Source organism: Martes martes (genome assembly GCF_963455335.1).
Source record: "Martes martes genome assembly, chromosome: 3".
NCBI lineage: Eukaryota > Metazoa > Chordata > Mammalia > Carnivora > Mustelidae > Martes > Martes martes.
Window position 1 is genome coordinate 102,402,358 of NC_137890.1, and position 14,311 is coordinate 102,416,668.

The 14,311-nt window shown below is 42.2% G+C and overlaps 1 protein-coding gene across 2 annotated transcripts in view; it reads left to right on the forward strand.

Moving 5' to 3' along the window:
* R3HDM1 (R3H domain containing 1) overlaps positions 1 to 4,343 on the forward strand; it is a gene marked incomplete at its 5' end in the record, with an annotated part of 131,595 nt that extends 127,252 nt beyond the window's left edge. For both annotated transcript variants that reach the window (XM_080799233.1, XM_080799234.1), the window contains 3 exons: positions 1,605 to 1,687; positions 2,163 to 2,247; positions 2,951 to 4,343. In XM_080799233.1, coding sequence (XP_080655359.1) covers positions 1,605 to 1,687; positions 2,163 to 2,247; positions 2,951 to 3,309 — 527 coding nt within the window. In that variant the 3' untranslated portion in view covers positions 3,310 to 4,343. The remainder of the gene's footprint in view (positions 1 to 1,604; positions 1,688 to 2,162; positions 2,248 to 2,950) is intronic.
* Positions 4,344 to 14,311: the final 9,968 nt, after the last annotated feature.

The following is a 14,311-nucleotide window of genomic DNA, read 5'->3' on the forward strand; positions in this document are numbered from 1 at the left end:
TTCAAGCCCCACAATAGGTGTAGAGATTTTTTTTTTTTTAAGATTTTATTTATTTATTTGACAGATCACAAGTAGGCAGAGAAGCAGGCAGAGAGAGAGGGGTAAGCAGGCTCCCTACCAAGCAGAGAGCCCGATGCGGGGCTCAATCCCAAGACCCCGGGATCATGACCTGAGCCGAAGGCAGAGGCTTTAACCCACTGAGCCACCCAGGCGCCCCTAGAGATTTTTTTTTTTTAATTTTTTTTCTCTCTTTTTTTTCTTTTTTTTTGAGAGGGAGCTAGAGGTGATGAAGAGTGACAGAGGGAGAGGGAGAAAGAATTTTTCCCTCCAATGGCATTATCTTTGTTTTATTTAACTTTTTTATTTAAATTCAATTAATTAACATATAATGTATTACTGGTTTCTGAGGTACAGGCCTGTGATTTGTCAGTCTTATATAATACCCAGTGCTCATTATATCACATGTCCTCCTTAATGTCTGTCACCCAGTTATCCCATCCCTCCACTACGCCCCCCAACAACCCTCAGTTTCTTTCCTGTGATTAAGAATGTCTTGTGGTTAGTCTCCCTCTTTCATTTCATCTTGTTTTATTTTTTCCTCTCTTGAGGGAAAGAGAATCTTAAGCAGGCTCCACACACAGTGTGGAGCCCAACACAGGGCTTGATATTACAACCCTGAGATCAAGACCTGAGCTGAAATCAAGAGTCTTATGTTGAACCAACTGAGCCACCCAGGCACCCCAAAATAAATGAACTTTAAAATAAATGTTTGTAATGAGTGTATATAAATGTATAAGTGCACATATTTGTAGGAATTAATAGCTACCTCGGGGAGGAGCTGGCTCATTCAATAGAACATGCAACTCTTGATGTCAGGGTTGTGGGTTTGAGCCCCACATTGGGTGTAGAGATTACTGGGAAAAAAAATATCTTTGGGTAGATAGAGAGCTTAATGTTTTTCTAGGGTTTTTTCCTTCTTCTGAAATGTAAGTTACATCAATTTTTTAAAAAGATTTTATTTATTTATTTATATGACAGAGAGAGAGAGATCACAAGTAGGCAGAGAGGCAGGCAGAGAGAAAGGAGGAAGCAGGCTCCCCGCTGAGCAGAGAACCCAATGCGGGCCTTGATCCCAGGACCCTGAGATCATGACCTGAGCCAAAGGCAGAGGCTTAACCCACTGAGCCACCCAGGCACCCAGTTATATCAATGTTTAATCATCATAGAAAATGTAGATTTTAGCATTTCAAGTGGGTGGAATGGGTATTAGACTTATTTTGGAGGATTTTGTATCAAATGTTAAGGTAAGTTAGGGAAGTTTCTCTCCATCCTATCCCCTTTCCACCCAATTCCCACCACTTACCTTCCTCTATAGCCACTGTTATTAGTCTTTATTCCTCTCAGAAGTTTACCCCAGCTCTTTAAAGGGAAAATGGAAACCTTTTATCCTTTTTAAAAATATGTCAGTACCTACACTTTTTTTATTCTACCAAACATGTTAGCCCTCATCATCTGAGCTATTTTGGACAATTTAGAAAACTTTGGAATGTACTTTTATAACTGAGCAGAGAACAACGTAGAAATGTTTTGTTATTGACTTTCAGGGGATGCCAGATATCCGTTACTTGGCCAGCCTCTGCAGTACAACCCTCCTCCTGTTCTGCACGGACACATTCCAGCCCAACAGGTGTGAAAGCTAGCTGTCTGACGACCTAGGCTTGGTTGGCAGAACAGCATACTTGGGTGGTGGAGAGTGTAGGTGGCCCTGGGCCCACCTATTGGCAGTGCACAAGGGAGACCCGTGTGCCTCAGCCAGCTGAGTTATCAGTGTCGTCTGGCTGCATTGAGTCTGGGTCTGGCCCGGCTGAGAGCAGACAAGGGAGAAGGTGGTGTGCTGTTTGCATGAGCAGTCATGCACTCGTGCTCTCCAAAAAGGGGGGTGGACGGTGGCTGGGGCGTCAGGGCACCCTTGCTTATGAAAGATGACAAGTGACTGGTCATAGTGAGGGACAGAAATGCCATTGCCACAGGGTCCTGTGTTTGGATTTTTTCTGCTGAAGTACAAAATCCAGACTGAGTAGTTTAAGTGTTAGTGTTTAAACATTACAGTTACATTTTTCAGCACTATGAATTTTATTTCTCATCTGATTGTGGGTTTTCAGGGTCAGTCTGGCAACAGGCATGGAAACCGAGGAAGGAAACAAGCTAAAAAAGCTGCATCCACTGACCTTGGTGCCGGAGAAGCAGGTATGTCCCTGAGAGGCAACTGGATGTGGTTCTACAAACTGTTGACCAGTTCAACAGTCTTTAAACAGAAAGGGGCTTTCTGCTTCCTAAAGTCCTGCCCTATATGTTACAGGAAATGATGCCGTCTGTTATGTAGGGCTCTTAAAGTACATTCTTTTAATTGTCTTATTTCAGATTTCAGAGTGCAGTTAGGTGCAGGAGGATTTAGGAAGGATGAAGGGACCAAAAGGAAAAGTTATGTGTGAAAGGACAGGTAGAATGACACTCTTTGCCTCTGTGTCTTTGGAGAAAGGAAGTAGTCCTTCCACCCACGCAGAGACAGTCTGATGGACAGATAACTGCCTTTCTGTGGCAGAGGGCTCTCAGAGGGCACTCAGCAGCTTTGGGGGTTACGGCAAGTGCTGTTTTGTTCAGGAAACAGCCCAAGAACACACACCTAACTTAGAGAATCCCCTATACAATGCTGTGTTTTCTATAGCTATCAGCCAGGACTGAGATGGGTAATTTAATACTATTAGCTCTACACCCCCTGCCTTCGGGCTAAGTAGGAATGATTTAAAAGATGGCCGTAATTATAGTTTTGTGGGGTTTGAAGGGTTTCACAAAATCCCGTACATTTCTTATATCATATCTGGGTCTTCACTACTTTTTGCCCACCATCTTAGTTACAGGGATTATTAATTCTACACCTTTTCCATTCTAGTTGGGAAGGTCTTGGAAATTACTGAACTACCAGATGGAATAACTCGCATGGAAGCTGAGAAGCTTTTTGGGGAACTCTTTAAAATTGGCGCCAAGATCCGGTGGCTCCGGGACCCTCAATCCCAGCCCCAGCTGCGTCGTCACCCCCTCTGCTGTGGCAGCGGGGACAACACTGTCAACCCTGAACGCTCTAAACCCAGTGACTTGGCCTCCACATACACCGTCTTAGCCACATTCCCCTCCATTTCAGCTGCACAGAATGCATTGAAGAAACAAATTAACTCGGTTAACAAGTTTAAGCTGAGAATGAGCAAGAAGCACTATGACTTTCACATTCTGGAAAGGGCAAGTTCTCAGTAACAGAGCCACCTTGGACCTTTGGCCTTTATGATACCCCTGTCCTCACCCATCTTTAATTGGCTTGGTATTTGGAGCTTCTGTTAACATGATAGAGACTCCTAGGACGTGTGGTCATGGCGTTATAGCTTTTGAAGACAGGCCAGTGATCCAGCAAAGGGGGAGAATTACACATTTGACCCCAAATGACTGTAGGAATCCACATCGGAATGATACAGAGTTAGCAGCTTTTTCTGAGGAAATGCTATTCAAATGCCTCCTAACTTTTATAGTTATTTTGTTTTATATTTCTGAATTCTTGTATCAGATCCAAAGCTCTATTGTACAGCAAATTATTCTTCAAAATGATTACAACCAGTTGCAACCTGTATTTCTTTTTTGCAGCCAGCACAATGTGACCCAACATAGAATTTGGGGGAAAAGAATGCAGGAGTGGAATAACCAAGTCAAAACCATGTACTATCTTTTTTGGGGGGCTGGAGGGTGCCTAAGGAGAGCCCACAAATAGAAGATTACTCTTCCCCTATATCTCTAGACACAGAAACAATTTTCAGAAAATACAGAGCTCCCTCGTAGGGTCCTTTCCTTATTCATTTAGGTAGTATGAACATTGAGTGTAAAGTAAATTATGTTCTTAACACTTCTTAATCAAACCACTTAGATTCAAAGGGGAATAGGAATCATTTTAGGCAGGAAAATACTTCCACTTTTTTTTTTTTTTAAGTGTCCCTCTGATAACTAAATGCCACTTATTTGCATTCCCCTCCTTGTGGATTTTTTGTCACCTAAGGAAATGCATTTGATGAGTGCTGGAAACTTCTTACGTGGTTTAAGATTTGTTTTCATTGTTTGCAGCGGATCACTGGACATCAAAGATTCATTGCACTTATGAACAAGGAACCTTTTTTTCAATTTCTGTGTAATTTGCAAGGCTGTACAATGTGTGCTGATGCAAGCCTTTTTCAGTTCAAGAGAATAAATGTTTACAAATATAGACCCACTTTGTCTTTTGTAAATTAAAAACACCTTTTTTTTTTTAAAAGATTTTATTTACTTATGTGACAGAGAGCTATCACAAGTAGGCAGAGAGGCAGGCAGAGGCGGGGCAGGGGAAGCAGGCTCCCTGCTGAGCAGAGAGCCTGACTCGGGGCTCGATCCCAGGACCCTGAGACCATGACCTGAGCCAAAGGCAGAGGCTTAACCCACTGAGCTACCCAGGCACCCCAAAAACACTTTTTAAATGAGTATCAGTATTGAAGACTTAACCCGTCTTGGAGATTTCAATTTTAAATTTATAAAACATGATAGACAGTAAACCCATTCGTTTTTCAAAAGTTCTACAAAGCATCACTTTATTGGTGGGAGTGATTCCTGTCATTTTGTCCTATCATAAGGTTAATATCAATCAATTAAAGACAGTTTTGAGTATGAATATACTTACAGTCAGACAACTGAAAATAGAACATTTGTTTGTTTGAATAAAGAATCCGTGATTTTAGCTGATATATTGAGCACCCCATTGTCCAGTTTAGCTCAACTGCTTTATAGAAAGCTTTTTCCATTTGCTAGCCGAACACAGTCAGACTGCTTGTGACACCCAAAAAGTAGGAGTGTCTGCCATCTGCAACTTGCCTGGAGCCTGGTTTGCTTCCAGCCCAGACTACAGGTTGACTTTGTGACTTAAGAGCAGCAGGTGTTCCCAGACTCTGGCACAGATGCTCACTCACTCTAAAGCTTTTGCGAAGCCCCACTTGGTCTCAGGGAATCCCAGGCCTCCTCGCAAGCTGGTACATCCTGACATGGAATACTTTACTCCTGGGAGAAATTGGAGCTGCCTTTGAACCATGTCAGATTAAGGAGCCATGCACAGAGGAAGTAAGAATGAGCACTGTGAAAGTGCCTCACTGCCAAGACCAGTTGAATTTTTATTATTTTTGACTGGAGAGAGTCAAAGGAGAGGATACACAGGGCCAGCACTGCAGCAAGAATTTATTACTTAGTCATACATGGGGGATGGAGACCAAAAACCACCACCTTCTAGTTTATTTCAGCTCTCTGAATATTTGACTCCTGCGATAGGATTCCTGGTAAACTGAAGTGGTTTGGGTTTTGTTGTTGTTGTTATTTTTTAACATATGTGTATTTTTGTTTCAGGGGTACAGGTCTGAGATTCATCATTAAGTGTTTTTTAATTGATATATATATAAAATATTTTTTAATTGATATATAATTGACATGCAACATTAGATCAGGTGTACAGCATAATGATTTGATATTTGTACGTATTGCAAAATGATCACCACAATATCTAGCTAACATCTATCACCTCGTATAGTTACCAGTTTTGTGTGTGTGATGAGAACTTTTTTGAGAGGGAGAGAGCCCGGCAGCGGGGGTGGAGGGGGCGGCCAGAGGGAGAAGGAGAATCTTAATAAGCAGGCTCCACGCCCAGAACAGAACCTGTTGCAGGGCTCAATCTCACAACCATGAGATGGACCTGAGCTCAAATCAAGAGCCACTTAACTGGGTGCCCCTTATGTGGGATGGGAACTTTTAAAACATATTCTCTTAGCAACTTTCAAATATACAATACAATACTATTAACTATACTGACCATGCTATACATTAAAACCTATTTTTTTTAAACCCTTGGTTTAACCCTGCCCAGAGAAAATGGGTCAGAAACCAGAGCAAAGCTATTGTGAAGTCAGTTCTTAGCCATCCCACCACCACCCCTGCAGTTCGCTGACAATCACATGGGAATATTGGCAAACCCGCATTATTATAAAAATATGCACACTTTCTGTAGACTATATTCCCCTGTTCTTTTGGGTCCTCTAGAATCTGATTTCACCTACAGAAAAATGGTGGGAGGAAGAAGCACACGCAGGAAGCTTTTATGGCCCAGACTTTAAACCTTCCTAAAGATAGCTTCAAATGTCCCACAGCCTTGGCTGTGGATTTTCCCAGAGCACTGACTGTATTTCGGGACAGATAATACTTTTGCCAATAAAACAGGCCATTCTTGCCTATGCCAATAATAGCACCAGCAGCCTCTTCTTTTGGAATGATAGAGGTCACTTTACAAATTTTGGTCTACTTCTGCTACTTTATGTATTAGAAAGCTGAGGATGTAGCTTAATGTTTTGAGCCCTTGATTCATGAAGAATATGAATATATTGGGTATGTGTTTGTGAGTCTAGAGCACAAGGAGTGTTTGCCATGGTGCCAGCAGTAATTAATCATCAGCTTGTCATCCGAGCTAACAAAATAGGTGTCTGAACCCTCACCCAAGCTAGCCGTTGTTCTGATCCACAGGAGGAGCCTGCAGCCTGGGAATAGTATGCAAACAAACACAGGTCTCAGTAGAACCTACATTGCCAGTACATCCACAGCTACCTCAGGCAGCTGCAGAAGCTGGGTTCTCCACATGTCATCAGCAACAGAAAAAATGCAAGTGTAAGACTTTAACAGAGGCCAGCCACAGGGCCTTTGCGAAGACAGCCAGTTCCCCTATCCCAGTATACTACCTGCCTACATAATGAAATACGGTATGTCTAGTCCTCAAAAGCAGAGAGCACAAACTCCATCTCCTACTAGGGTCCAGTATGGCGGCAGCACCAAAGTGCTCTATACATGCTGGTATGATTCAAATCTAGCCCCATGTTGCTTGGAATTCTAGAAGACTTATAAGTTGATGCTAAAAGAAAACCAGAGGCTCACATGAAAACATGCAGCCTAGATATAGCCCTTTACCAGTCTAGAAACAGGGAGGTATGGTTGCCCTTTAATTTACCCCATGCCTACATATGCTCAGGCTACATATTACGTATCAGTTATTTTCCCCTTTCGTGTCTATACTTGGAATCATTTTGGTGTGATTTCACCAGCATAAGAATATTGGAAATGTATAATGAAAAGATAGTGGGAACTTCTGTAAGAATAGAAGTTGGTTCTTAGCAAAGGGAGGGGAAAGTATTGAAATAGATAAATCATTAGCTATATAATCTCCCCAATACCCCTTGAAAAATCCCAGACTGTTTCAGTTATCCCTTGCTGTTTAACAAACCACCCAGAATTGAGTGCTTTAAAGCAACAATCCTATGGGTCAGGAATTTGGGTGGACCTCAAAAAGGATGGCTCAGCTCCTCTCTACCTGAAATTAGCTGACCTCAGCTCAAGAGGGGCTGGACCGGAAGTTCCAAAATGGTCTCATTCACATCTGTGGTACAGGGACTGACTCCCCACTATGATGACATGCTCTCTCTCTCCTTGAGGAAGCTGTGTCCATGTGGCTTCTCCAACAGCAGAGCCTGGACTTGTAGTCACCACACTGTACATTCGATCACCTTTACCCACGGCCCCCCACCCCAGGATGCCTGGTTTCTGTAAGTACAGGGTTTTTTAGATTCTACATGTAAGTGAGATCATAGAGTATTTGTCTTTCTCTGACTCGTTTTATTTAGCATAATACCCTCAAGGTTCATCCATGTTTTGAAAATGGCAGGATTTCCTTCCTTTTTTTTTTTTTTTTAAATGGTTGTATAATTAAAGGCCTCTTAAAACCTGGTCTTGGAGTCCCAGAATGTCATTTCTTTTGCATTCTACTACTAAAACAAAGTCTTGGAGCAAGCCCACAGCAGAGGCATGTAGGGTGAAAGACGTGGCAACAACCATCTTTGGGAACAATTTACCACAAACACAAATAGACCAAAAAAGTCGCATTGACTCTGCCTCCCAATCCAATTCTGAAGCTGACCTTTCTTCATCTCCAATCCAATCCAAGCTATCAACACCTAGTGTTTGAACCACTGGAATGGCCTCCCTACACGGTCTCCCAGCTTCCACTTTTGCTCCCATGTCCTCACATCGCCAGAATGATCAAAATGATAATTCCCCTGCCAAAAAACCTCAATGGCTTTCTATTACCAAATAGCAAATATTTATCTTGGCTTACAAAACTCTACGTGATCTAGCCCTGCCTAGTCTCTGATCGTATACCACCCAGAGTATCTATACTTGCTGTTCCCTCTACCTGGAATGCTCTTCCCGTGAACTCTGCCAAGCCTACTCCTTTATCTCTCATATAAGTGTCCCCAGCAGAGAGCTCTTTACTAGCCACCCAACCACCTTATATATGTATCATTTCATATCAATTTTTTGCATGTCATTTATCACTATGAGGTCTTTTCTTTGTTTTCTGTCTACAACTAGAATATAAATTCCACGAGATCAGAGATCTTGCCTATCTTGCTTGTGGCTATATTCCCAAGCACCTGTTAGTTGTTCAACAAATATTTAATGACAAAGAGGATCAGAAGAATCCTAACTTCCAGCTGTGGTCACTTTGCTGGTCTTGAGCTCTCCTACTAAGTGATGTCCAGAGATGGCTGGGAGCTGGAATAGAAGGGTGACTCACATGCTGTGCTCTGGATCTCTTGGCACTTAATTTGATTCCTTAATGACCGGGACCACGGCAAAGCTGCTTGGTCACAAGAGGAAATGGAATAAAGTGTGCATATAAATCCTCTGGGTAATCTTTTAGAATGCAAACCTTCATTCAGTAGGTCTGGGATAGGGCTTAAGAACCCACATTTCGGGGCACCTGGGTAGCTCCATCCTTAAGCATCTGCCTTCGGCTCAGGTCATGATCCCATTGTCCTGGGATAGAGCCCTGCCTCCCTGCTCAGCAGGGAGCCTGCTTCTCTCCCTCCCACTCCTCCTGCTTGTGTTCCCTCTCTCACTGTGTCTCTCTCCGTCAAATAAATAAATAAAATCTTAAAAAAAAAAAAAAAAAAGAATCCCATGTTTCTACCAAACTTCCAAGTCAATGATGCTGCTGGTACTCAGACCACACCTGAAGTAGCAAAACACTAAGGCATCCCTATTTTTGGAGAAGTCACTCTAAGCACAGGGCTAAACTAGGACTTGCCTGGACGTCCTGAGAGGAAGAGGCTATTGTTATTCCAGGTGTTGAGAAAACTACGGAGTAGTTGAAAATCACAGAGCTCTAACACATCATTAGTGTCCTTAACCCCACATGTAAACAGAAGAAACAAGCATCTTCAACTAATATGGATGAAAGCCAATAAAGTACTCATTTTGTACTTTGGCCCCCACAGTATCACATCAGTACAAATATCTTTGAGCTATTCCTCTTTAATTATGGTCTACCTTATCCTATATTCCACTGTCACCAAAACATCACTCTTGAGGACATCTGTCAAATTTGGACACCTTTTGAATACCCTTTCTATTCCTATATTTGGGGAAATTCTCACATTGCAAGTCCTTCTTCCCCCAAAAGAGAGGCCAGGTTGACTCAATTCCCAGCTTCCCTTTTGCTCAGAAGACCGAGGCTGTGATAGGGCTTGTGATCTGAGGCTCCACCAGCCACGTTCACATCCAGGAGAATGGGATTAAGAAGAGAACAAGGAGAGGAAGCAGGAACTGCACAGAATTCCCTATAGTTGTATTGTTTCTGTGTGTCTGTACTGCATATATGATCTCATTTCATTCTGAAAATAACTCATGGAGGTCAGTATGACTAGCTACATTTTAGTGAAGCTTAGAGAGATTAAACAACAAATTAAGTCTTTTCATCACTTCTACAACTCTGAAGACTGTGCCTTAAACTCTGTATCCCTATCTTAATTGTATGTAACAGAGTTTATTCTTTTTTTAAGATTTCATTTATTTATTAGAGAGAGAGCACGCGCGTGCAAGCAGGGATAGGGGCAGAGGGAGAGGGAGAAGCAGACTCTCCTGCAGATCAGGGAGCCCGACATAGGGCTTGATCCCATGACCTAGGGATCATGACCTGAGCTAAAGGCAGATGCTCAACTGACTTGAGCTCTCCAGGCGCCCCAACACAGTTTATTCTATTTTATGTGACTTACTTGGTTTTAATGACGTACTGTCAAGAATTGCTAGTTATCCTCTCATTTTATTCCAACTCCTGAAGCTCTATTATCCAAAATGGTAACTACTAGACACATGTAGCTAGTAAATGAATTACATTTAAATTAAATTAATTATAAATTCAGTTTCGCAGTTGTGCTAGCCACATTTCAGATGCTCAATAGCAGTTGCGCTAGCCACATTTCAGATGGTTAGTGGCTACCGCACTGAATTAAGCAGCTATAAAACATTCCCTCCATTGCAGAAAATCCTATGAGACAACACTGTCCTAAAAAACTGCAATAATGTCTCATACATCCTCAATGTCCAGTAGAATTTTATATACAGTAGACTCAATAAATGTTGACTAGACAAAGACTGCAAATACAGTGAAAATCAAGTAGGGACTGTACAGTGGTGCCTGGCTGGCTGAGTCAGGAGAGCATGTGACTCTTGCTCTTGGGGTCGTGAGCCCCACATTGGGTATAGAGTTTACTTTTTTAAAAAAGTGTGGGTTGTATGATTTGAGAGTAGAAGCTTAGAAATATGCAGAGATATGGGGTAGAATAGTCAACATGTCTTCTATCTTTGGTAGCATAGGAGAGCAACATCGTGTCTGAAGACCCCTGCCATTTCGTACCTGGCCATCTGTGACAGGTTCTGGGTGCTCTCTCCTCATTCCCCTCACCATCTACTCTCTCCTCTGCAGTCTGGGTGAACTTTTTAATTTTTTATTATTTTTTTAAAATATTGTTTATTTGAGAGAGAGAGACACAGAGAGAGACACAGACTATCCTTGTGTGAGCAGGAGAAGGGCAAAAGGAGAGGGAGAGAGAATCTCAAGCAGACTCCCTGCTCAGCGCAAGAGCCTGACATGGGGCTGGATCCCACAACTCTGAGATCACGACCTGAGCTGAAACCAAGAGTCAGACGCTTAACCCAATGAACCACCCAGGTGCCCCAGGGTGAACTTTTTAACACAGATCTTATTCATATCCCTTTCCTGTTCAATATATTTCAGGGACTTTCCACTGTCTAAAGTCCTTAACCTCACCTCTTAGGTCTTGCACGCTGTGACCCTTGCTTAGGCTTACCTGGCACTTGCCCTCTTTCTTCCTATGTTCTGGTCACACTGGACCTCCCTAAGCGTCACAAACATGCCAAATTGTCATCTCCAGAGTTCTGTACAAAAGTAATCTTCTGCCAGAAACTGGGGTTTTTCCCCATCTATGGCAGAGATCAGTTCGTTTTTCAGCAAACTATGGGAGGTGGAGTTGTGTCTCTTCCCTGGCACATTGCCAAATTAGGTTTCCTGTCCTCTGCTCCTAGGTAGCCATGCATCTGTTTTGCCAACAACATGAGCAGAAGAATATGCCTGGTTCCTAAACCTTCTGAGACATTCCTTCTGTCCTTGTTAATCAGAGTGGGGGCTAGAAACTAGCTGTTAATCGGTATCACCAGAGGACTTAATGTAAACGCACAGTCTCAGGTCTAACTCCAGACCTACTTGATTCTGAATCTACATTTTTAACAAAGATTTCCAGGTGATATGTAGACAGTGAAATTTGCTTGTTGGCTGCATGTGGAGGAGCTAACGGCAATCTCCAGGGTGTCAAGAAAAGGAGCAGCTGCTGGATGGGAAGATTCAAGAGTTCTTGACTATATGGAGCAGAGCCCCATGTGCCGACTCCACTTTACCTCTCTGATTGGCATAGTCTGTGAAATGAATGAGAAATAAGCCTTTCTTGTGTTAAGCCACTGAAACTTGAGGATTTTTTCCACATGTAACTTACCCGCTGCCTGGAACATTTATTCTTGCCACCTTTCCTCCAACTTCTGGTTAATCTGTGCTCACACTTCAGATCTTACCTCAAATATCACTTCCTTCAGGTAACCCGCTCTTCCCCCAGAGCTCCCCAATTTAGTCCTCCAGACTAAGTCATTCCTGCCAGTATTAACCCTAATGTACTTTGTCTTCGAAGCATTAATCGCAAGGGTAATTGTATGAGTAATTGGCCAATTAGTTGCTAATGCCTTCCTATCCATCAGCATGCAATTTTCAGAGCAGGAAAAATGACTACTGCTTTTGTTTACTAATCCATTCTCAGATCTTACCAGGCCTTTCTCAATAAATATTGGTCCAGTAATTAAATGAAGAAATGATCTGGCTGAATCAAACACTTTGGATCCTGAAAGGCACATATTTATTTTTCTGAAGCATGGTTTTGGCAGGCAGGCAGGCAGAAATAATAGCTAGCATGTATAAAGCAGATAATTACTATGTGCCTAGAACTTGCTCAACACTTACAAAGGTCCCTATTTTATGACAATAGCCATAAAAGGAGAGTTTCTATATTTATCCCAATTTATCAGTGAGGGAACTGAAGTGTGAGAGGGGTGAAGAAATTTCCCAAGGTCACACAGTAAGTGTTGGCTGTATAAATGAACCAGGAAAACCTAACTCTGGAGTCCATGGGCTTACCTACTTCAATTACTGCCTTATGCCTTGCTAATAGAGTCACTGCCACTTTTTATTGGTCTTATTCACCTGGATCTCTACGAGAAGCCAGGAAAGAATCCATCCCATCTTTACTCATGAAAATGTGACTGTTGTGAGGTTTGGAATATATTCAAATGTTCCTTCTCTCCTTTTTAAATGTACATGCATCCATAAGCCTTACATTATAACTAAACTATTCTCTCACTGGTCTATAGGCAAGTGATTATCCTTTGTATTATCATTTTAATATCTTTACACTTTTCCCTCTTTCACTCAAGAAAAAACAAAACCAGAGAATATAATTTTCCCTTTACATGTTTTTTTATATAAATGGCTTCGCAATATACAAGTCATATAGCCTCCTCTGGTGGTAAACAGGTGCAAGCTTCTGTGGATTTAAAAAAGGGGGGGCAGGGATTAAAAAGCATGTGTAGAACTTTATATTTCAAGGTGATATTACCAGTCCAGCTTTGACTTCTTTTTCAAGCAATGGTAAAGGGCTGGCACTGAATCATTCACCTTCTCGTGAATATTGCATGTCTTGAAACTTACAAATGGATTTATGGCTAATTTTTTTTTTTTTCTCTTCTTCCGGTTAAAATGGAAAGGGTATCTCTTCTGCCTGAGCTCTGGGTCCCATTCCAGCTTGTCTAGAATGGTGGTGAGTACAATAAGCAACATTTGACTTACAGTAACTGTCCTAGTTATTATCTCACAAGACAAGACTTGTGTCAACATACATACAAGTGCTTTCCATATTCCATTTTGTCATTCTCAGAGTGTTGGCAATGTCTTTTTCTCGTGGCCACAAGATAGCTGCAGCAGTACCAGGCATCGTGTGCCCACAACCACTTACAGCAAAGAAGGGTTGTGCTTTCTTCCATGTGATTCCTTTTACTAGGAAAACTCTGCCTTGAAGTGCCCCCTCCCTTCCCATGAAGCCCTGCAAGGAAGAGGAGGTTGAAAAAATAAGTGTCTGGCAGTTTCCCCAAATGGGGAAACTCCGCGGGGATGTGGGAAAAGAATGATTGTCTGGTAGGCTATTAGCAGAATTTGCCATATACCTCATATTCCTTCCAGTCTTCATAGAGCCCTCCCTCTTTCCTGTGTTCCCATAGCTCTTTTCTATCAGTATCGAATTGTGTACATGTTTCTTTAATCGTTTAAATGGGTTGTTCTTTTCCACTCCAAATCCCTTTCTTCCTTCCCTTCACACTTACTGATACCTCTTCCTTACCTCCCCCTTCTCTCTTCAACCCACCCAACTGCCATCTAACTTACACAGAGAAGAATCCAAAGTCCTTCTTGCTAAGTTGATAATCACCTCTGTGTTGCTAAAAACAATGGACATTTAAAAATCTTCTCTAAATTGACCCAATAGCAGAATTCAACATAGTCACTTCTCACTCCCTTCTCAAAACTCTCTCTACCCTCCCACTTTCCTCCACACAGTCCCTCCCCCAACCCACCATCATTTTTCCTGAGTTTCCTTTATTGATTTACACTTTTCCATACAACCCTGTAGATGTTAGAGGTTGAAACTTCAGTCAGATCCCCTTATCCTCACCTCACTTTCATACTCCATAAATGACAGCATCCTCCAGA